The following is a 24,343-nucleotide window of genomic DNA, read 5'->3' as shown; positions in this document are numbered from 1 at the left end:
CCTTTTGCTGGTACGCAGCAACTCGGAGTTAGGCTTTTTCTCGTATCTCATCAATTGAGTCAGGGACTCCATCATCAATTGGCTATTCTGGTCCTGATCGTATGTTAAGCGTCAATGTGAGGGGGGATCTAGCTCGACAGGTAACATAGCCTCATATCTGTAGGCTAAGGAGAATGGGGTATCACCTGTCGCTGTTCGGTGAGACATTCTATACGACCAGAGGACTTCAGGCAGCTGCTCTGTCCATGCTCCTTTAGCGTCTTCAAGCCTTTTTTTCAGGGTGTCCTTAAGAGTCTTATTCACAACTTCGACCTGCCCATTTGCTTGGGGATGCGCAACTGAAGAAAAGCTTTTGATAACTCCGTGCCTTTCGCAGAAGTCGGTAAACAAGTCGTTGTCAAATTGGGTTCCGTTGTCTGAAACTATCTTTCGGGGCAAACCATACCGGCAAACAATGTTCTTGATGACAAAGTCAAGAACTTTCTTGGTTGTTATGGTAGCGAGTGGTTCAGCTTCGGCCCATTTGGTGAAGTAATCAACTGCCACAACTACATACTTTACTCCGCCTTTTCCCGTTGGTAGGGATCCAATCAAATCTATCCCCCATACCGCAAAAGGCCACGGGCTCTGCATCTGTTTCAACTCGTTTGGAGCTGCTCGTGGAATTTTGGAGAACCTTTGACATTTATCACATCTTCGTACAAATTCCATCGAATCCTCGTTCATAGTTGGCCAAAAGTATCCTTGCCTTAGAATCTTTTTTGCCAAACTCTGCCCCCCAGCGTGATCCCCGCAAAAGCCTTCATGTACCTCTCTCATTAGCTCCTTAGCTTTTTCTGGTGTAATACACCTGAGTAGTGGCATGGAATATCCTCTTCTGTACATGACACCATCAATCAGTATGTACCTAGCGGCCTGCCTTTGCAGTGTTCTGGCTTTGTTTCTATCTGTTGGTAATACACCTTTTGTCAGATACTCCAAGTAAGGCGCCATCCATGTATCCTCCATTCGAATTTCCATACTGGCTTCTATTGCCCGTATGCTTGGCTCACTCAATCTTTCTACTGGCACAATGTTCAAAGTGTCAGCATCTTTTGCGCTTGCGAGTTTAGCTAAGGCATCTACATTTGAATTCTGATCCCGCGGTATTTGCTGGAGGGTATACTCCGTGAGCTGGGCTAGCAGGTCTTTGGTTTTATTCAAGTAGGCCACCATTTTTAAGCCCCGCGCTTGATATTCCCCTAGAACTTGATTCACCACCAGCTGTGAATCGCTGTAAATATCAAGCGTCTTTATGCCCATATCTTTGGCCATTCTCAGTCCAGCGAGGAGGGCTTCGTATTTGGCTTCATTATTTGACGCGATGAAGTCGAACCTAATGGCGCAGTGAAATCGATGCCCTTCCGGTGTTATCAATATCACTCTCGCTCCTGCGTGGGATTCATTTGACGATCCATCCGTGAATAACTTCCATGAAGGAGCTTTCTCTTGAGGCTTAAGCGCACTAGGCTGTTCGCACTGTTCGCTGTCTGGGAGTTCGGTGAACTCTGCAATAAGATCAGCCAAGACTTGTCCTTTTACTGCTGCTCGCAGTGAATATGTGATATCGAACTGCCCTAGTTCGACTGCCCATTTTAATAAGTGCCCAGCCGCCTCTGGTTTTTGGAGGACTTGCCGAAGGGGCTGGTCAGTTAAGATTGTGATGGGATGGGCTTGGAAGTAAGGGCGTAGCTTCCTTGAGGCCAGGATTAAGCAATATGCTAACCTTTCAATGGGCGGATATCTCAGTTCTACCCCAATCAGCCTTTGCTAACATAGTAGACCGCTTTTTGTACGCCTTCTTCCTCGCGTACTAGTACCGCACTAGCAGCAACTTCCGTGATCGCCAAGTAAATGAACAAAGTTTCCCCCTCGATCGGCTTGGATAAAATGGGAGGCTGTGCCATGTGAGTCTTCAAGGCCTGAAAAGCTTGCTCGTAGTCTCCTGTCCATTCAAACTTCTTATTGCCCCTAAGTAGATTGAAAAAGGGGACGCACTTGTCCGTTGACTTCGAAATAAATCTACTCAGGGCTACGATTCTCCCGGTTAGACTTTGTACATCTTTAATTTTCTCTGGCGATTTCATGTCGATCGGGGCTTTTATCTTGTCGAGGTTGGCCTCGATTCCTCTTGAATTTACAATGAACCCCAAAAACTTCCCTGATCCAACTCCGAAGGAACATTTGAGAGGATTTAATTTCATCTGGTATTTGTTTAGTATATCAAAACACTCTTGTAAATCCTTCACATGTCCTTCTGCCTTTTTAGACTTTACCAGCATGTCGTCCACGTATACCTCCATGTTTACTCTGATCAGCTCTTTAATCATGTGATTGACTAGCCGCTGGTAAGTCGCACCTGCGTTTTTCAGTCCGAAGGGCATTACTTTATAACAATATAAGCTCGTATCGGTCCGAAAGCTAGTGTGATCCTTGTCAGGGGGATGCATGCTAATCTGATTGTAGCCCGAATATGCATCCATGAACGAGAGGATCTCGTGTCCTGCAGTAGCATCGACCAACTGGTCGATTCTTGGGAGTGGGAAGCAATCCTTTGGGCAGGCTTTATTGAGGTTTGTGAAATCCACACAGGTTCGCCATTTTCCATTAGGCTTGGGAACCAGCACTGGATTGGAGACCCACGATGGATAAAACGCCACCCTGATGAACCCATTCTCCTTTAATCTTTCAACTTCTTCCTTTAAGGCTCTCAATCGCTCCTTATCGAGCAGCCTTCTTTTTTGTTGCACGGGTGGAAAAGTCTTGTCTATGTTCAGGACATGGCTGATAACTGCAGGGTCTATCCCAGCCATGTCTTTGTGCAACCAGGCAAAGACTTCCTGGTTCCTCCGCAAAAATTCCACCAGTGTATGCCTCGTGGTTGGTTCTAGATTTTTCCCGACCTTTACGACTCTGGTCGGGTCTTTTTCGTCGAGTTGGACCTCTTCCAGGTCCTCGATGGGTCCAACGTTCTCTTCAAAATCCCCAAAGCAAGGATCTAGATCTCTATCCTCACTTTGGGCAACACCCGATTTGGTGACCTCATCATCGGATTGGGCTTGTGTATCAACTGCCATTTGCAACCTATCTGAGGTAGTGCTCTTCGATGTTCCCTTTTTCGCCTTCGTGATTGAGGTGTTATAGCACTCTCTGGCTTCCCTCTGGTTCCCCAACACGCGTCCTACTCCTGCGTCTATCGGGAACTTCATGGCTAAGTGCCACATAGAGATGACGGATCGTAGATCAACCAGTATAGGCCTCCCAATGACGGCATTGTACGCTGAAGGACAATCGACTACTACAAAAGTAGCGAGTAATGTCCTGGTTGCAGGCACTGTACCTATCGTCACTGGTAGTCTGATTGATCCGGAGGGGGCGAGTCCCTCACCAGAGAAGCCGTATATTGTCTGGTTGCAGGGCTTCAGGTCCTTGATGGAAAATTTCATGCGTTCCAGCGAAGATTTATATAGGATATTCACCGAACTTCCTGTATCGACCAGCACTCTCTTCACCATCATGTTGGCCATTGGATATCCATGACCAGCGGATCGGAATGTGGGAACCGGACATGTTGGGCATCGCTATCAGAGAAGGTTATCTCGCCCTCTTCTGACCGAGCCTTTTTTGGTGCGCGGTCTTCCATAGTCATCATCTCGATGTCCTGGTCGTGGCACAGAGTCCGAGCGTATCGTTCCCTGGCCTTTCCGCTATTTCCCGTGAGGTGCGGGCCTCCACAGATGGTTAACAGCGTGCCAGTCACGGGGGTAGGCTCGTCGCCACCTGGAGCTTCTCGTTGGGAATTTCCCGAGGCCCGTACGTATCTTCTCAAGTTTCCTTGTCTAATAAGGAACTCGATTTCATCCTTCAGCTGGTTGCATTCATTGGTATCATGTCCGTAGTCACTATGATAGCGACAGAACTTAGTAGTGTCTCTTTTTGAAATATCCTTTCGAATGGGGGCAGGCTTCTTATAAGGCACACTGGAACTCGTGGCCTGATAAACCTCTCCCCGAGACTCAACAAGGGCAGTGTAGTTAGTGAACCGAGGTTCATAACGGTTACCCTTGGCTCGTTTATTGTCATAGGTGGAAGGCTCATTGTGTGGTCATTTTCCACCATTCTTGCCATTGCCGTTACCGTTCCCGTTGCCTTTGCCGTTGCCGTTGGGTTTAGACCCATTAGCGGCTTTGGCGGGCACTACAGCCTTCTTATCCTTGCCTGAAAACTTTCCATCAATGGCAACGGCATCTTCGAGCTTGATGTAACGATCAGCCCGGTCCAAGAATTCATGGGTAGTAATAACCCCATCTTTGCGAAGGCTCTTCCAGAGGGGGGAGCGACGCCTAACCCCTGCGGTTATGGCCATCATTTTGCCCTCGTCCCCCACTGTTTTCGCTCTAGTTGCTGCTCGCATAAAGCACTGGATGTAGTCCTTCAGCGATTCTCCATCCTGCTGGCGAATTTCAACCAGTTGGTTTGCCTCGGTCGGGTGTACACGACCTGCGTAGAACTGTCCGTAAAACTCCCTTACGAACATTTCCCAGGAAACTATGGTCCCAGGAGGGAACTTGAAAAACCACTCCTGCGCAGCGTCAGAAAGTGTGGCAGGGAAGATCCTGCACCGAGCATCTTCGGACACTTTCTGAATGTCCATTTGTATCTCAAATTTATTAACGTGAGATACCGGGTCACCGTACCCATCAAAGTTCGCAAGCGTAGGCATTTTAAACTTGCTAGGAGTCTCTGCCATAGCTATCCTCTAGACGAAAGGAGTACCTTTCCTCCTGTCTTGTTCAATGTAAGATGTTCTTCCCCCGACCAGCTGTTGCACAGCCTGGTTGAGGGCATCTATCTGGGCCTACACAGCGACATGAATCACTGTGGCCTCTGTTGCTGGGGGGACATTCTCGCCATGCCGCTCACGGCGATCGTTGAGCACATCTCTCAAGTCCTCATCTCTTCTCCGCTGCTCGCTAGCTCCGAGCTGGTTGAAGACGTTATTCTGTCTAAATTGTCCCCCAGCGTCCCATCTGTCGGGTTGGTCATCCTGAGGTGGCTGATTCCTGTTTCCACCCCTTTTGTCATTCCTCTGACTGGCATTTCCTCTACCGGAGTCAGCTTCATTATACCCATGGCCATCTCTGAATCTTGATTGGCTATGGTGGGATCGACTGTTCCCTCGATTTCCATCCCGGGCTGAAGCGTCCTGAGTGTTAGAGGGTGGCCTGCGCTGGTCGTTGTGTCCCCGTGCATTATCATGCCGTGGGGGACCCCGGACCGCAGAACCTAACTCTGAGTTCCTCCTGTTACCAGGAGGATTCTGACCTCTGTTCGGAAGATTCGGGTCGTCGCCCCTATGGCGTCTAGGATTGCGAGGCTGATGCTCGGTCCTATTCTGCCTCTGATGCGGGGGATTGTCGTGACCAGCTTGGGATGGAGGCTGTGCCTCAGGGTCCTGTGGGACATCGTCATGAGGCACCTGAGGTTGCTCAGGCCGTTGCGGGCTCGAGGGTTGGATAGGCGGGATAGGATTGAGACCCGTGTGGGGTGGCCCATTCGCAGGTTGATCAGGCTGCAAGACAGGTGCGACCTGATTCCTAGCCAATTGCAAGGCTGCCTCTAGGGCTGCCATGGCCTCGCTCTGGCGGCGGTCCATCTCCGCCTGCCTCTCGCTTAACTCCAAGCGCTGCCGTTCGATTTCCTGCTGCTACCGCGCCATGATTTCGGCAGCACTTTCTTGGCCGGCCCTCAGGTTGGCCAGCTCTTCATGCAACGCCCCCAGAGTACTCTTTAGCGTCGCGTCATCCATTTCCTCTTCCTCAAAGTCCAAATGTGGCTCATCCTCAGCCACGCTTGCAGGAGGAGGAGGAGGAGGCAGGTTTGATGGTGCAGCGGCGGCCGCCTGTCCAGTTTTCCTTGCAGTTTTCGCCATTGGTTTTTTTTTTTCAACGGTGATATTTTAAGCTCTCAATGAAAGCACTAGAATGTTGACCCTAATTTTGGGCAACTGACACGGAGTCAAAATACGCTTGACGTGGATGAATGCGTTGAAAAGAAGGTAATAGCGAAAATAATAAGAACACGGTATTTTATAGTGGTTCGGCCCTAGAATCTGGTAATAACCTACGTCCACTTCGATTGTTATTGATATGAGAGTCAAAGGAGTGGTCAAAGAACTAGGGTTCAATGAGTTTCACTAACCTCTGAAGAAAAATACAATATGATTGATATGATTACTCTAAACCCTAGCGATTTAGAAGTCAGGAAAAGAGAAAAAAGGTCGGATCCCCTTCTTTGAGCCCTCTTCTTCTATTTATAAGCTCAGGGAAGATTTACATTGATTTGTTACAGATATTATTTCCTAAATAATCGGATACTCAGGAAATCATGGGAGATAATTTCGGATTCAATCCTAACTGCCTGAGATTTCATCCACGTGTTACGTGCATACGACCAGACTGGTCGTATGAAGAGATCGACCGCATAACTCCGAACATCTTCCTGGTCGATAGTCGAACACAGGTTTTGCCAGGTGTCAGCCACGTGCAATTAATTCCTGCCACGTCATTCACTTCTGATTTTTGGGATAACAGTTTGTTTTTTATCAAGTGATTGAAGCTATTTTTCTTGATCAAATTCACCAAATGACATTGTGAGATAAAACTAAAAATAATTGATGTATGTATACTACTGTCTACACTATGACTTTTTCTATTCTTATTTTATTTCTATTATTAATTTCTTTTTAAATATTATTGTATTTTATTTATATATAGCCATATAAATATATATCTATATCAACATTGTGTTTAGATATCATATATGTAGAGATTATTGATATAAATATTTATATATACTATAGAATTATAATTCATTCTATTATATATATATTTAAAAAATAATAATTAACCAGTTTTTATTAAAATTATAGACAATGTTTATGTTGACGCCGTTTTTCGTCAACTTAAAACGTAGAGCAATTAAACAACAAGAACTATGGCGGAGGTAAATAATATAGAGTAACAACGAGAATATTACATGGTTCAGCGGTTAACTCTGCCTAGTCCACAAGTCAATTTTATTAAGACTTTGGATATTTCAGGAAATTCTTCAAGGATGAATTCTTCAGAAATTCTCTCAAGATATCAAAAATCCTCCCCCTCTAAGTGTCCATGATCTATCTACTTATAGAGGGTTCTCAGAGTTCGTTCCCACATATTTCGGGAAGATACTCCTCTTCATTAATGGGAATAATGACATTAAATTCTGTAACTCCTACATACAAGGAAACGTCCCCTGAAGACCAAGAGGCATATAATAGACTAGTTAATATCCCTTTAATGTATGGAAGTTACAACAATAAATATCTTTAAACGCATGGAACGTGTCTCATCGGATGACCCATTACGTCGTTCGAGATCAATAATCAGCATCATGTCGGACCAAGTCTTTAGATAAATTATGAGCTAGCCACCTTACCCCAAGACCAGCTCGGAGCGGGCAAATACGACGAGGCCGTTACATTCCGAGCTTATACCCATGCCATGCTCGGGCTACTTGACCCGACAACGGATATACTCCGATGCTATGTCTTTCGAGCTTAGAAAGAATTTCGAGGTTACATATCTTCGAGGTTGTCACCTTGCTTCGAGGGTTTGACATCTGGACCATGATGTGCTTTAGATATCTGGAGCTCACACTTGACGAGTCCAGCTTTCGAGGTCACAATGTCAGGTCTCGAAATATGGGCATAACATTTTGCCCCCTCAAAAGTATTGGTTCGAATCCCATGAGAAGGAAACTTTGGAACTACTTTCTTCGGGAACCGTTCCATCACACACTTGAGTATGGACACACGTCAGTTGGGTATTTCTTATTCAAGGTACTTGAGTGCCTTGAAACTGTGCCCCTATCCATCCGCCTGCCCTCCTTTTGGGTACCATCACTTCACTGTTCCCTGACCGTCAGATTTGATATAGAATCAGGCTAATGGCCCAAATTAGTTATCTCTTCGTCCCCATGGGCCTATAAATAAGTTTCTGGTTGTCTTCTTCATTTTTCCTTTACATTCAAACTTTTAGAGAGAAAAAACCATAATCATTCTTGTCCGATTCTTGCATGTTCTCCAAGCCGAGAAGACAAAACACGGTTGGACTTTTTGAATCAGTGATATCGTACTTGCAACCGCTCGTTCAATCATCCATTTCTCTGATTCCACCGATTACATTGTGTAAGTTTTTGGTTTATGGTTTCTATGCGTTATATATATACACATTTTTTTATGCATGCTTATGCTTCTGTTACACCGTAGGCATTAGGATTTACACTCGTCCCATTTATCCATTCACTAGTTTAACACACTAGGATTAGGGTGCTTCGACTAATGGACATTAGATTCAAACCCAGTTTCTGCGAAAAAAGGTCCAAAAATGGTTCCTTTTTTGGGTTCTCAAATTTCAGGAACCGTATCTTGCACACCAAGATATCGGGTACAAAATTAGGGTGTCTTTAAGGAATGCACGATTCCCAAAAATATCACCTTTTTAATAACTGCCACCTTTCTTCCCTAATATTTCAAGATTTCCCATGACATATCCACCTTCCTTCTCTTTGGTGGAACACACGCTCTGGGACTGGTCTCGTCCTTTGGATCGAGCCTGCCTTGTAGCCTCGATCATTCGAGCTTATGTATTATTTATCTCTATACTTCTTGTTCGCTTGGCCCTCACCCTTTTACTTTCTTGTTAGATGCCGCAGAATTTGGGAAAGTGGTGGGGGTCAAAGCTCGCAATTCCCTACTCACCAGTAACTCCGAGCCCAGAATTTCCTTTCACCCAGAACCAACGTTTAATTCAGGAGCACGAACTGAGGCGTGAGCAAGAGGACACTCGAGATCACTTCCGACGTCAGATAAACGAGGTCGAAGAAGGGAAAAGGAAAAGACTAAGGGTCGCTCTTCATCCAGATCCGAATACTAAGCCTAGACCGATTCTACTCGACCCTTCGCTTAAAGTGATGATTGCTTTCAAGCCAGGTGATCTTCAGTTTTCACTGATGGGGGAACCCTCTACCTCACAGCCGAGGAGGGAATTTTTCAAGGCCAAGCATTATTGGAGCTCGATTACGTCACTAGGCCAGATAACTGATATCCTGGCCTTTCACGGTATAGGATTATCAGGCTCGCTAAGGTGTCGAGCCCTGACCTCCCACGAGCGAAGCTGCCGCGCTCCAGGAGATGGAAATCTTGACAGCAAGCTGAGATACGCAGCTTGGAGCCAGGAGCACATGAAGGCAGGGGCGGTACTGCCCTTGAAGTCTTTTTTCAAGGACTTCACAGATTTTGTTGGGCTGGCCCCTTTCCAGCTCAACACCAATTCTTGCAGAGTACTGTCTGCCCTAAGGTCGCTATATCACAAGTTGAAGTGGGCAGGACCTTCACCAGGAGAGATTTTATATTTCTTCTGTTTGAAAAGCAACCTCTCCCGAGCTCGGGGAGGAGACGGCTTCTACAATCTCTCGAGCTATCCGAAGGAGAAGAAGGTGTTCGAGTATCTTCCCAATCATCCTCCTGACTTCAAGAAGGCCTTCTTTTGGACAGATGGCCTAGCCCCATCTCGATTCTACTCGTTCAGACGGATTCGTAAGTATCTCAACCTCCTTCTTTTATGTGCTCGAACTTTGTTTTTAGGCTCGTACTTAGTCAAAATGCGTTTGATTTTCTAGCCAACTATCATCTCCCTACCCCTACCAAGGAGATGAGGAAGCATAGAGAGACTCTGCTCCAACTTCCTTATGGAAGGAGATCCCTTTCATATCTCCTGCATGAAGACAAGCTCCGGGCGTGTGGGCTCTTAGGGGAGGATCAGTCTACATCAGACTGGTCCAATAAGAAATACGACCGGTGGGAGCTCATACCTCTGCCAACCGGCAACCTCCCCCTAAGGAGAGATGCGAGGCCTCCATCTCCAGCTCGTCATAGGAGTCCACAATCGGGGAATGAGGTCAACGATGAAGCCTCAAGCTCGGGCTTGGATGAGGAAGGTACAATCATCCTTAGCTCGAATATGTGGTCTCCCTCACTGCTAAAACATAGAACTGTTAGGTTTGTATTATGTAAGGATGATAGGGACCATTTCTATGTATGGTCTTGGGTAGATGATAGAGTACATAGGTTTGATAGCTGGCTCGGGAAATACGACACCATGTATAGCCTGAATGAGGTATGGAACGGAATAGCCGTCCAATATGGGACTAATGATTATAGGGACCTTTCGATGTTGACATCCACCTATAGAGAAGGTACTCCCCCCGCCTCTTCTGAAGATGGGGGAATTTTGTGGTCCCCGAGCACAAGCTCAGGGAAGAGTTCCAATTAGGTTTTTCTCCTCTTGTCTTTTTATCCTTCGAATGTCTGCACTATGTTGAGTTATTTTATTTCACGACAACTCATAATGTGGTGTAACTGTGCAGGAGAGATGGACTCTGACCTTGACAACATCCTGATCAGTGGCGAAGCCAAGAGGAGTAAGCGTCCCAGGGGGTCATGAAAGACTGACCGGCCCACCAAGGTCCTTAAGAGGACCGAGAAAACACCACCTACCCCAGCTCCAGTTAATCCGAGCTCGGCTCTAAGTCCACCTGCCCAAGTCAAGACTTCCTCGTCGACCCTACCTCTGGCTCCTCCTGCATCCCAAGCCAATCCCCCAATTGGCCCACCTCCGAAGAAACCCTCGTCCTCGAAGACACCACTTCTCTTGATCTCTACTCATGTTGACGAGTATGTGATCGACAATGCTGCTGGATCCCACTGGGCAACACTAGGCTCGGACATCTTGTCTCGGGTGGGCCAAAGCTTTGGGAGCTTTGACGCTCCTCACTGGCAGTTTTTGAACAATGCCAAAGACTGCAACACTCTTTACGAGAAGAGTGTCCACGCTGCGGTAATCTTTCTTGTCCCACTAGTTAGTTGCATTGCATTTACACTTAGTTCATATACTAATTTTGTGCTCTTTTTTTTTTGTTTGTATGTCAGGCTCTTGCTGTCGATGCTCAACTTAATTATACGCTGAACAACAAAGTCCACTCGAGCATGACTCTTGCTCAGGAGGCAAAGGACCTTCAGCTTAAATTGAGTGACGAGCTTAAGTCCACAAAAGCAAAGGTAGAGGCAGGAGCCGAGGAGCTTAAGGTCAAGATATCTGAGCTTGAAAAGTAGAATGCCAGGCTCGCAGAGCTTGAGAAGGAGAATTCTCGGGTGAAGGAGGTCAATGCCAAGCTTGAAGAAGAGAAGGTCGTCACTTTTGAGATCATTGAGAATGAAAAGGCTCGTCTTCTTGAAGAGTTTAAGGAGAAAAAGGATCGGACGGTCAACCTGGCCATGTACAAAACCTGGGCCAACAATGTTGACCTCGATACCAGCTTCTTAGGCCATCTTGAAGCGAAGCTCGTGACCAAATGGTAGGCTCGGCTCAATGAGGAGGAGGCTGCTCGAGATGACGCAGAGGGAGTCGGGGAGGATGCTGATGCTGAGAAGGCCAAGGAGATTGCTCCTTCTGTTTAGATGATATATCGGGGCTGCATCCCTTTATTTTTTGTAATTGTTTTCTTTTAATTTATGCCCATGGGGATGATACTATTTTTTTTTACTTCATTTTAATATATATGCTTTACATTTCTCAAGTTGAAATATTTTGCACATTTTATATTAAAGTGTCATATATGCCTGTTTAATCACACAAACATAGTTTGGATTTAAGCTCGAGGTTCAATGCATTCACTCACAGTTTGCTTGAATTATCCGCTTCCGATCTCGTTATTTGTCAAGGTCGGATACTACTTTTACCATGCACCCGAAAGTACTTGTATGGTGTGTAATGCAAATGGTTTAGTTATATCTTACTTTTTAGTTACTTTTTCTCGTCCTCGGTTAGCTCTCCGAGGTTATGAGGTTGAATCTATTGTTTTGCAAGATACTCCAACCTCGAGCTTGGCTTAACACGAAGTGGGTTATGCTCCCACTTACTGCCGATTAGTTTTAGCTGGTTTGTTCCAAACCTATTAAGGTTGTGTTAGGTTTCTAATCCATACACTTATATTTTAATCTAGTTTGCATATTTGGTTACATCCAAACATTTTTTTCTTTTTGCCAGTTTGGTTATATCCAAACTTATCCCATTTCGCACATTTGGTTATTTCCAAATACTTGTGTACTTTTGACAGTTTGGTTATATCCAAATAGTTATATGCATTTCGTATATGCTGTTTTATTTCAAGCTGGTGGTATATGAGCCACTGATGCCCCCTTAATATCCTATGAGTGAGACCATAGGTTATTAAATTAAGAGAGAATGCAAAAAATACAGCATATTAAGCGAAATCAAAATTTATTTGAAAAAATCCAAAAATAGAAAAACAGTACAGATAAACGAGCATGGTTATAGGAAACATCCTTCCTATACTATTGATAATAAGGTCGTAGGTGTTCTCCATTCCATGCTCGTGGTACTAGACTTCCATCCAATCTCGCCCACTTGTAAACGCCGAGTCGGATGACTGACTCTATCTGGTAGGGTCCTTCCCAATTTGGCCCGAGCACGCCAGCTGCTGGATCCCATGTTGCCAAGAATACACGCCTTAGCACAAAATCTCCCATGCCGAATTTTTGATCCCGAACTCTTTTGTTGAAGTACCGGGTAGTTCGTTGTTGGTATGCAGCATTTTTTAATTGAGCTTCGTTCCTTCTTTCTTCGATCAGGTCAAGAGTTTCTTCGAGCTGAGAGTGGTTCGAGGCTTGATCATAAGCGAGGGCTCGAATTGTGGGAATTTCGACCTCGATTGGAAACATAGCCTCGCAACCGTATGCCAGAGAGAACGGGGTATGTCCTGTTGATGTACGGGCCATGGTCCTATATCCCCATAGGACTTGGGGAAATTCTTCAGGCCATCTTCCTTTAGCTTTTCCAACTTTTTCTTCAGCGAACTTTTTAGAGTCTTGTTTACATCTTCGACCTGGCCATTCGCCTGGAGATGGGCCACTGACGAGAAGCTCTTTATTATTCCATTTTTTTCGCAAAAGATGGTAAACAGATCGCTGTCGAACTGGGTTCCGTTATCGGACACAATCTTCCTCGGCATCCCATATCGACATATGATGTTTTTCACCACAAAGTCAAGGACTTTTTTGGAGGTTATTGTTGCCAAAGGTTCAGCTTCTGTCCACTTTGTGAAGTAATCTACAGCGACTACCGCATACTTTACTCCGCCCTTGCCAGTCGAAAGGGAGCCTATGAGGTCGATTCCCCATACCACAAATGGCCATGGGGAGGTCATCATAGTTAGCTCGGATGGTGGAGCTCGAGGAATTGTGGCGAATCGTTGGCACTTATCACACCTTTTTACGTAATCAAACGAGTCTGATTTGATGGTAGGCCAGAAGTATCCTTGGCGTATGATATTCTTGGACAGGCTATGCCCCTCAGTATGGTCTCCACAGAACCCTTTGTGAATTTCTTCTAAGATTTTTTTAGCTTTGGGAGGAGTCACACACCGGAGTAGTGGCATGAAATATCCTATTCTATACAGCCTTCCATCTATAACGGTATAACGAGGGATTTGATACATCAACTTTCGAGCCTTAGTCCGTTCTTCCGGGAGGATGCCGGTCTCGAGATATTCACCTATCGGAGTCATCCAGGTAGGCTCAGAATTGATCATACACACATCCACCTGCTCTAGCTCGTCAATACTAGGTGCCAAGAGATGTTCAATTGGCATGACATTCAGTTCGTCATTCTCGGTAGAGGTAGCGAGCCTGGCTAAGGCGTCTGCATTCAAGTTCTATTTTCGAGGGACCTGTTCTATCGCATAGAACTCGAAATGTTCTAATGCTGATTTTTCCTTTTCTAAGTATGCTGCCATTCTCGTACCACGAGCCTGGTACTCTCCCAAAATTTGGTTAACCACTAGTTGGGAGTCGTTGTAGCAATGTATTTCTTTAGCTTTGAGCTCCTTGGCCATACGAAGTACCGCTAGTAAAGCCTCGTACTCGGCCTCGTTATTTGACGCGCTGAAGTCAAATCTCAAGGCAGAGTGAAATCTGCTTCCTGCAGGAGTGATCAAAATGACTCCTGCCCCCGATCTATTTTCATTAGATGACCCATCAATGTAAAGTTTCCACAGCTCGTGGGTCGAGGTTATAACTTCATCGTTAGTCATGCCAGTACACTCCACTATGAAGTCTGCCAAGGCTTGCCCCCTTATGGTCTTCCTTGGGTGATAAGTGATCTCGAATTTCCCTAGTTCAACGGCCTATTTAAGCAGTCGACCTAAAGCTTCTGGCTTGGACAAGACTTTTCTTAGCGGTTGATCAGTTAGTGCATGGATGGGGTGCGCTTGAAAATAGGGTCGAAGTTTTCGAGATGAGTGAATTAGGCTGAGAGCTAGCTTCTCCATCAAGGGATATCTTGATTATGCCCTTAGTAACCTTTTGCTGACGTAATACACGGGCCTTTGCACCTTTTCTTCCTCTCGTACAAGTACTGCACTTATGGCGTGCTCGGTCGTAGCAAGATACAAGTACATAACTTCTCCCGTAATAGGTTTTGACAAGATAGGGGGTTCTGTGAGGTGTTTCTTGAGTTCTTGAAAAGCCAGCTCGCATTCCTCTGTCCATTCAAATTTCTTACCTCCCCTCAACATGTTGAAAAATGGAAGACAACGGTCTGTAGATTTTGATATAAACCTACTTAGTGCCGCCATCCTGCCCATCAAACTCTGGACTTCTTTGTGTTTTTGAGGTGAAGGAATATTGATCAGGGCCTGGATCTTGTCTGGATTAGCTTCTATTCCTCGAGCATTTACAATAAAACCAAGGAATTTTCCTGAAGATACTCCGAAAGAGCACTTCTGAGGGTTAAGCTTCATGTTATATTTCCGGAGCATGGCAAAGCATTCTTCGAGGTCATCAACATGGTTATTGTTAAGTTGATATTTGACTAACATATCGTCAACATAAACTTCCATGTTGTCCCCTATTTGCTCAGAGAACATCATGTTCACAAGCCGTTGGTAAGTGGCCCCAACATTTTTGAGCCCGAATGGCATAACGTTATAACAATATAACCCTTTATCTATTATGAAGCTCGTATGTTCCTGGTCAGGGGCATGCATGGCAATCTAGTTATATCCAGAATAGGCATCCATGAATGACATTAGTCCATGCCCTGCTGTGGCGTCCACGAGCTGGTCAATCCGTGGTAAAGGAAAGCAATCCTTAGGACAGGCCTTGTTGAGGTCCGAGTAGTCAATGCAGGTTCGCCACATTCCATTAGGCTTCAGGACCAGTACCGGATTGGCTACCCAATCGGGGTAAAAAGCATCCCTAATGAATCAGTTTGCTTTTAACCTGTCGACTTCCTCTTTTAGGGCATTTTTCCTATCATCATCCAGTTGTCTTCGCTTTTGTTGCTTCGACGGGAAGCTTTTATCGATATTTAGCACGTGGCTCACTATATTTGGACTTATTCCTACCATGTCCGAATGTGACCACGCAAAGACATCCTAGTTCTTCTTCAAAAAGCAAATTAATTGCTGTTTAGTTTTTTCGTGGAGGTTTTTCCCGACCTTTACCGTTTTCAGGGGGTCCGATTCTTCGAGCTTTTCCAATGGTTCGAGATCAGCTCTCTCCTCTACTCTTGGGTCGATTTCTTCATCTATCTCCAAGATTATCCCGTCCTTAGTCTGAATAATGACGAGCGCTTGTGCGCTCACTTGCTTCTTTCCCCTTATTGAAATGCTATAGCATTCTCTCCCAGCTAACTAGTCTCCCTTCAACGTCCCGATGCCACTAGAATTCGGGAACTTGATGGCCAAATGCCTTACAGACGAGACTGCCCCCAGCCCTATTAGGGCAAGTCTCCCAAGCAGTACGTTGTAGGCCGATGGCAGGTCCACTACTACAAACTCCATCATCTTGGTTGCTGAGACTGGATAGTCTCCCAAGGTTACAGGGAGTTCAATGGACCCCATACAGGCAATCCCCTCTCTTGAAAAACCGTACAATGTTGTTGCACAAGCTTTTAGGTCTCGAAGCGCGAGTCCCATCTTTTCTAAGGTGGCCTTATATAGAATGTTCACTAAGCTCCCATTATCAATGAGAACTCGGTGAACTCTCTTATTCGCGGGCTGGAGAGTGGTGACCAGTGGGTCATTGTGGGGAAACTAAACATAGGACGCATCGTCCTCAGTAAAGATTATCGACTGAGATTCAATCTTTTGGCACTTTGGAGCTCTAGGCTCGGGTTCATAGGGGGACCCGTCCCCAGTTTTTAGCTCGTTCACGTATTTCTTTTGGGCATTCTTGCCCGTCCCTGTGAGATGAAGCCCGCCCGAGATGGTTATCACAACTTCTCCATCAATCGGAGGGGCCCTATCTTCTTCTCTAGCTCGGGAATTATTGTTTTGAGCAGGCTGCGGCGCAGCTACCCTCTGGCTAGTAGAAGCCTGATTATTATTCTGGTTCCTAACATACTGTCTGAAGTATCCTCTCGAGATCATTCCTTCGATCTCGTCCTTCAACTACCTGCATTCATCAGTAGTGTGCCCAGTATCTCTGTGAAATCGACAGTACTTGTTGGATTCCCTCTTGGAATTCTGATTTCTCATGGGGTCTGGACGCCTGAAAGGGACCTAGTTTTCATTAGCCAGGTATATATTCTCCCAAGACTCATTGAGCTCGGTGTACACCTTGTACACGGAGAAATACCTTTCCCCTTTCTTCTTCTTTCCCCCTTCCGCCTCGGGGTTACTTTCTTCATTCTTCTTCCTTTTAGAAGGGTTTTCTACAGGGGTTTCAAGGTTGATGGGTCCGTTGAGGCCGAGGCAGAGTTTACGTTTATCGTTGTAGTTATGGGCTGAGAGGTCATGTTCAGCGTTGACCTCGCCTCTTCTACATTGACAAACCTCTGAGCTCGTCTATTAAACTCGGTTAAGGACCTCACAGGCTTTCTCTACATATCATCCCAGAGGGGACTTCCTGGCATTTCCCCAGCTTGGACGGCCATTAGATGACCGATGTCGTCTACATCCCGAGCTTGGGCTACCTCCAAATTAAACCTTGTAAGGTAGCTCTTCAATGTTTCACTTGGCAGTTGCCGAACGTTGGTCAGGGTCGATGCCTCGGGTCTTACCCCGATCATGGCTCTAAACTGCTTTTTGAAATCTTTTGATAGCTGATCCCAAGAAGTGATTGAATGCCTGTTATATTTTTCGAACCAATTTTTTGCTGGTCCTGTAAGCGATGCTGGAAATAACATGCATCTGAGCTCGTAACCCACATTACTTGCTCTCATTATGGTGTTAAATGTACTCAAATGACTGTATGGGTCGGATTTCCCTTCAAAAGGCAGGACATGAGGAATACGAAACCCTTGAGGAAATGGAGTGGGTGAAATATGGGGAGCGAATGGTTCAAGCTCCTCATCAGAATCCACATCCCGACTCCAACCTTGCTCATTGTGCTAGAGCCTAAATGCCCTTTCTAGCTGATCAATTCTTTCTTGAACCGGGTCCGCAGGGGGTCTTGCCTCAAATTGGCTATCATTGATCACAATTCTAGGCTTGCGCCTTCGCTGGGGATCTTTGCGCCCATTTAGGAGATCTCTTAGGTCCAGGTTCGATGGATTACCATTACCCCGATTCTGATTTAGGTGCTCCCGCAGGTCGGAGCGGCTCCTATGGTTTCCAGTATTTCTTCGTCCTTGATCATACATGTTGACTGATCTGGCGTCCCCGGAGTCGTCACTGGCGAGGCTTGTCGCATGATTGTTCCGAGACAGATTTCTTTCATGCTGCCTCGTCTCTGCAGTGCGAGATCGAGACATTTGGCTTCTCGTAGGCTGGTCGCCTCTCCGTTCTCTAGTAGCTTCTCTATTCCCCTGTTTCCATCCTGCCCGCCTTACCTCATCACCCCGAGTTGGTTGTGCATTCCTCCGAGGTGGTGAGGGGTATCTTATTGGTGACAGCGGGAACCGTATGGGTGACGGTGGCTGCCAACCATTTCGGGGCCTGGATGGCCCCGAGTTCTCCCGTGCTGACTCGGTAACATTCTGTGTGTTACCAGGAATCTGAGTCCGAGCCTCTGCAGGGGCTCGGTTATTCCCAGTTTCTGCTGGTAATTCCGCAATTGAGTTAGCCAGAGCCTCGCCCGAGTACTCCTACGGGGTCTCGAGGGAGCAGGTTGCTTTGTAGGCGGCAGAGGTTGTTCCGTTCTTCTTGTGGCAGCGTTTTTCCGAGGTCTCCCACGAGGCCTGCGGGGAGGAACATGAACGTCCCGCGGAGGTGGGTCTTGGTTCTCCTGCGTAGGTGGAGGCTGAGTCATCTGCACACCCGTGGCTAACCTAGCCAACTCTTCGTTCCGCTTCTTGGCTTCAGCCAACTATTTTCTTAACTGTTAGTTTTCAAGTTCCACAATGGGGACGTACCGTTCAGGATTATAGTACATGTCCTCATCGTCCCTAGGAGTCGGAGGTGCTGGAGGTCCTCGAGAATCGGAGGACTCACTTCTCTCAACAGGTTCAGGATTCGTCATCGGCTGCTTCCCAGGGCGCCGTGGATAGTTTTCTTCAAGAATATTCTGATCATTCGCATCCATAGTTAATCAGGGATTGTATTGCTTAAGGCTCTCAATGAAAGCACCAAACTGTTGACGTCATTTTTCGTCAACTTAAAACGTAGAGCAATTAAACAATAAGAACTATGGCGCAGATAAATAATACAGAATAACAACGAGAATTTTACGTGGTTCAGCAGTTAACTCTGCCTAGTCCACGAGTCAATTTTACTAAGACTTTGGATATTTCATGAAATTCTTCAGGGATGAATTCTCTAGAAATTCTCTCAAGATATCAAAAATCTGTCCCCTCTAAGTGTCCATGATCTATCTACTTATAGAGGGTTCTCAGAGTTCATTCCCACATATTTCGGGAAGATACTCCTCTTCATTAATGGGAATAATGACATTAAATTCTATAACTCCTATATACAAGGAAACGTCCCCTGAAGATCAGGAGGCATATAATAGACTAGTTAATATCCATTTAATGTAAAGAAGTTACAACAATAAATATCTTTAAACGCATGGAACGCGTCTCATCGGATGACCCATTACGTCGTTCGAGATCGATAATCAGCATCATGTCAGACCAGGTCTTTAGATAAATTATGAGCTAGCCACCTTACCCCAAGACCAGCTCGGAGCGAGCAAATACCACCGAGGCCGTTACATTCCAAGCTTATACCCATGCCAAGGTTGGGCTACTCGATCCGAAGACACCCGACAACGGATATACTCCGATGCTATGTCTTTCGAGCTTAGGAAGAACTTCGAGGTTGCCACCTTGCTTCGAGGGTTTGACATCTGGACCATGATGTGCTTTAGATATCTCGAGCTCACACTTGACGAGTCCATCTTTCGAGGTCACAATCTCAGGTCTCGAAATCTAGGCATAACAGTTTACAACTTTAAAAATAAACAAACTCGCATTGTAAGTTGATTGTATCTAGTATATATATATTCTTGTTACTAATAAACATAATGTAGTAATACTAGAACGAATGACACAATCATATAAATATAAATAAATATATAATGGAAAAATCCAAACAAATAATAGCTATGCAATATATATCTCTTCTATGGATAAATGTGTTTAAAATTAATATTTTCTTGAACGGGTTAAATGTGTCGTTTTTAGTTTAAGCAGGTTCACCCAAAAACAACCGGTATATTAAATGTGTCAATAAAATTATAACTCTGGAGAAATTAAATGGGTTACCTAAACTTCTTTATTTGATGTCGATTTTGAGTCTTGTCATTTTGTTTGTTTCAAAATTTTGCTTTTTATGTAAAAACTCAAGTAATATTCCTATATCTGCATGTAAAATTATAAAACAAATGAAATAGTCTTTTTACTTTGGTTCGGTACCATATAGTTGAAAATGATTTTATTTTATTTTTTATTCTTTCACAAGCAGAGTAAAAACCTCATTTTCTAGCGGAACAAAAATCTGCTGGCCCATTTTTCCTGTACTATTCCTGTCGCAGTTAATTAAATATTGGCACATTATTTAATTTCACACATCAACTAACAGAGATGTATGACTAAACATATTCTTAAATTTTCTGTTAATACCTAGTATTTATTATTTCATTTTTATTTATCTTTTTGATAAAATATAAATAAAGTCTGGTCTACAATGAATATACAGCAGCAGAAAATATCCTTTCATCTTCTCCTTCTAATTTTCATCTTCTTATTTTGTTTTTTTATGAAATAACAAAGACTGTTCTTGGAATGAATATATTGTAGAGAAAATTTTTCATTATTTTTCTATTCAATACACCAACTAAATACAGAAAGAAAAAAAAACAAAGCATACTTCTTCTATTCAATACAGCAAAAAAAAACAAAAAAACAATTAAATAAAAACACAGAAAAAACGAGAGTTAAAAAAATGCAATTTCCTATTCGATCATAATAAATCATACTCGGAAGAGAATACAAGCCCTTGAAAGCGACGCCGAAACGGGGGTCATTGGAGAGGCCCTGCAACTCGCGAGACCCTTCAGAGAGGCGGTTGCGACCATTTCCACCTAGTTCGGCGCGTACGAAGGTCAGAACAGGAATGCAATGTCGGCCTTTGGATAAATGCAGGGAGACCATTGTAGCCGAGTAATTTAAAGGCGAGAATCTGCATGTTTCTCCGGCGAGTAAAGGAGACACGGTCGATACTGCTATCGATGCCGCCGCGTTCGGTTGAGATGGATATAGAGAAAGAAGATGTGCTAGCTGCTGAGAGCGGTGGTATTTTTTATTTTTTTTAAATTATAATAATAATAAAGGACAGTAATGGTACTGAAGAAAAATTAAAAGGGTTGTAAATTAATCGAAGTTAAACGTTGTTCTCGTGTAGAAGTTAAATTTGAATCATAGGGTTACAATTTATAGCAATATAAACTCATTTCAGAAAGCGTTCTCTACTTCAAACAGAAAGACCTAAGACCTAGCTACAGTGGTAAATTATCGTTCTAATTTCTCTTTTCTCTGCAATATATTTATTCCAAGAACAGTCTTTGTTATTTCATAAAAAAAAACAAAATAAGAAGATGAAAATTAGAAGAAGAAGATTAAAGGATATTTTCTGTTGCAATATATTCATTGTAGACCAGACTTTATTTATTTTTTATTAAAATGATAATTAAAAATGAAATAATAAATGCTAGGTATTAACAGAAAATTTAAGAACATTTTTAGTCTTATATCTCTGTAAGTTGATGTGTTAAATTAAATGAAGTGTCAATATTTAATTGGCTCGTACAGAAAAATTGGTAGAGCAGATTTTTGTTCCAAAGTAAAGTAGTACTCAGAGCAGTTACCATACATTTAATCATAAATAAAAATATCTTTATTTGTTCATATTTATTCATAACCTTACTAAAAAAAACGACTCATGTAATTATATGGTTCTTACATATCATAGGATACATAAATATATATAGCTCTATTCCCGTAATAGGCCTAACAATGTCCCATTTATTAATTAGCAGGTATATAAACATTGCTTATTGCTATAAATAACACAACAAACCGATATTTTATGGATTTATATATATATATTAAACTTTTGTAGATATATCGATCAACAGTAGTTGATATAGCAGTTTGAATTTAAGCTACTTTTGTAACAACTGCCTTGTGAATCTGAAGACCTCCCTTCCATTTTCCACTCCACACTTCATAGAGACCGAAATAGAGCTTCTTGCTATCATCATCGGTAGCCGTGGACGGAACTTCGATTTCGAAATCATCAGAAGGAAACGGTGTGCCCTCTCCTGATCCACTAGAACTAGTGTTTTGGTCTTTGAGCTGTATCTTTGACCATTTGTACTTCCCCCGTCGACCAATCTTTGCCATTAAGTAAACTTGGCAACCATTCCAACCGAAGGCATCCGACTTCAGCGAAAGATAGAATTTTATCTTATATTTCCCCGTTTCTAGGTTTTGAGACCCAGTTACTTCAAGCCAAGAGACCTGTATAAGCTCCGCCGTAGGAGACCTGCAAATAAATATATCATTAATTATGTCACAAATCAAATTATTACGTACTGCTATTGATTATTTCAATGTCTCTTAATAAATAATCTCTTTTCCTTTTCTTTCTTTTTGGTAAGAGAAATGGGAAGATGATATTCATCATGAATGGCTTACTTTCCATTGCGGGGCTGAGGCTCAGAAGGTATGCGCCAGTAGCGTGAGTCGTTACCCCATACAATATTAAGTCCGCGTGGATAGAAGATGAATTCCTGTTAAAAAAAAACATTAATTAATTACGTCTTCGTTTCAGAAAGAAAAAAATACATATAGATAGTTAATAATATATATACAACAGTACAAATAACACCAGTTTCTATATTTGTAAAAGAACTAGATCTAATAACTAATAGAGCCATTTAAAAGCTTACTTTTTTGTCATCCGAAATTATCGCATTGACGTCTGCATCGTGGTGCGCTTTGCTTGTAGTACTCATTTCAAAATTTAGCAACAAATTAATGACAAAAAATATAATTTTTGTGAGTTGTGCTTCTGTGTTATACAATTTTTTTTCTTCTCTCTCTCTCTCTTTTTTTTTTAATATTCTCTCTTCTTTAGAAAGGAGTTTTCAGTGTGTTATCTGCTGAAACTCTTGCCTCTCTTATATATATATATATATATACGCTGTGTTCCTTTCACATATAATAATAATAATAATGGATTTGGAAAGCAAAAGGAATATTGAAGTTGGTTACTTTATTTTGGAGTTGATAAAGGAAGGTTTTTATTCTTCTATGCCTTTACGAAAAAGAAGAACATAGATCCTTTTCTACAATTTTCTCAATGTTCTACCAAGACAGTTTTTATTATTAAAAAAAAATCTATATATTCTATTATTTTTATGACGTAAAGAATCAATCCTTTCTTGGAATGATAAGGTTAGAAAGGATATCATATATATCCAAGTTCATTCGACCTAACTTGAATGAATAGCTAGAGTTACCTTCATGCATGGTTTCATGTAGGTTGTAAGAGTTTCATTATCCCATAAAAATTATAAGAAATTCTGTATAGGTTACCTTAAAAAGGACCTAATACGGTTAGGTTTATTGTAGGCACATGGATAAATTGTAATTCTAATTTTTATAGTTATATTGTGGGCCTGTATGTTTTTTGTTTTCAAAATTATGTTTTCAGAAAATAGAACAGAAAACAGTTTTTGTAGTTTTCAAAAAATAATATGTGTTTGGTTAATGTTTTCTAAAATAATTTTTTAGTTTTATTTTTTTTAAATCTTAAATAAAAAATTAATAAATATATTTACAAAGAGAATTCTTTTTTAAAAGTTTGTAATAAATAATGAAAAACAGTAATGTGAAAGAAAAAATGATGAAAAATAAGAAGAGAGAAAGTAAGGAGAGAAATTTTGAGGAAGAAAAATTGAGAAGAGATAAATTGATGCAAGAAAAAAAATGAGAGAAAAAGTGATGAGAGAGAAAATTGTGAGAGAAAAAAATGAGGAAAGAGAAAATAAGGATAGAAGTGATGAGAAATAAAATAATGAGATAATAAGTGATGAGAGAGAAAATAAAGAGATAAAAAGTGATGTTAGAGAAAGTGATGAGAGAAAAAGTGAGGAGAGATAAATTCATGAGAGTGAAAGTGATGTGAGATGATAATAATAAAAAATGCTATGTGAGAAAAAAAATTGACAAAAAAAAAAAATTAAGAACAATTAAAAACAACATTTTGTTGTTCTCAAATTTTTTTGTTTTTTGTAACTTTGTTTTTAAAAATTGCACCCTTACTTGTTTTCAGAAAACAGCTTTTAGCTTTTAAAAACAAAAAATAGTTTTTTAGTTAAGGAGCCAAACACTCTCTTAATCTGCCAAAATATTCAAATAGTTTATTACACACACTTGTAAAAACTAAACAAGCACATGCGCAATAAATTATTTGAATCTTATTTCGACACCCTAAATCATTCATAATTTTTTTTAAATTTGTAAAAGATTTATTTTAACTATAATATACACGGTCATATAAAAAAAATTAGAGTTAATTATAACTTATTCATATAAATTAAAATATAAAAATAATTGGTTGTATATAAAAAGGAATTAAAATCATTGGTTGTATTACTTTCCAAAAATCCATCAATAATACATTACCAAATCTCTTATGCAACTAGAGAGAAAAACATAAGCTTTAATTG

At 42.6% G+C, this 24,343-nt stretch overlaps 1 protein-coding gene across 1 annotated transcript; it reads right to left on the bottom strand.

Moving 5' to 3' along the window:
- Positions 1-21,609: 21,609 nt before the first annotated feature.
- Positions 21,610-22,782, bottom strand: LOC133800584 (protein PHLOEM PROTEIN 2-LIKE A9-like). Its single transcript, XM_062238584.1, has 3 exons — positions 22,559-22,782; positions 22,305-22,399; positions 21,610-22,152 (listed from the first exon to the last, which is right to left on the bottom strand). Exons 1-3 carry the CDS (start codon positions 22,622-22,624, stop codon positions 21,765-21,767), a joined length of 549 nt encoding a protein of 182 aa, XP_062094568.1. The 5' UTR covers positions 22,625-22,782; the 3' UTR covers positions 21,610-21,764.
- Positions 22,783-24,343: the final 1,561 nt, after the last annotated feature.

This window comes from Humulus lupulus, chromosome 9, assembly GCF_963169125.1.
Source record: "Humulus lupulus chromosome 9, drHumLupu1.1, whole genome shotgun sequence".
Lineage (NCBI taxonomy): Eukaryota > Viridiplantae > Streptophyta > Magnoliopsida > Rosales > Cannabaceae > Humulus > Humulus lupulus.
Note: the sequence above shows the minus strand (reverse complement) of the source record. Positions and strands in the feature narration are given on the sequence as shown.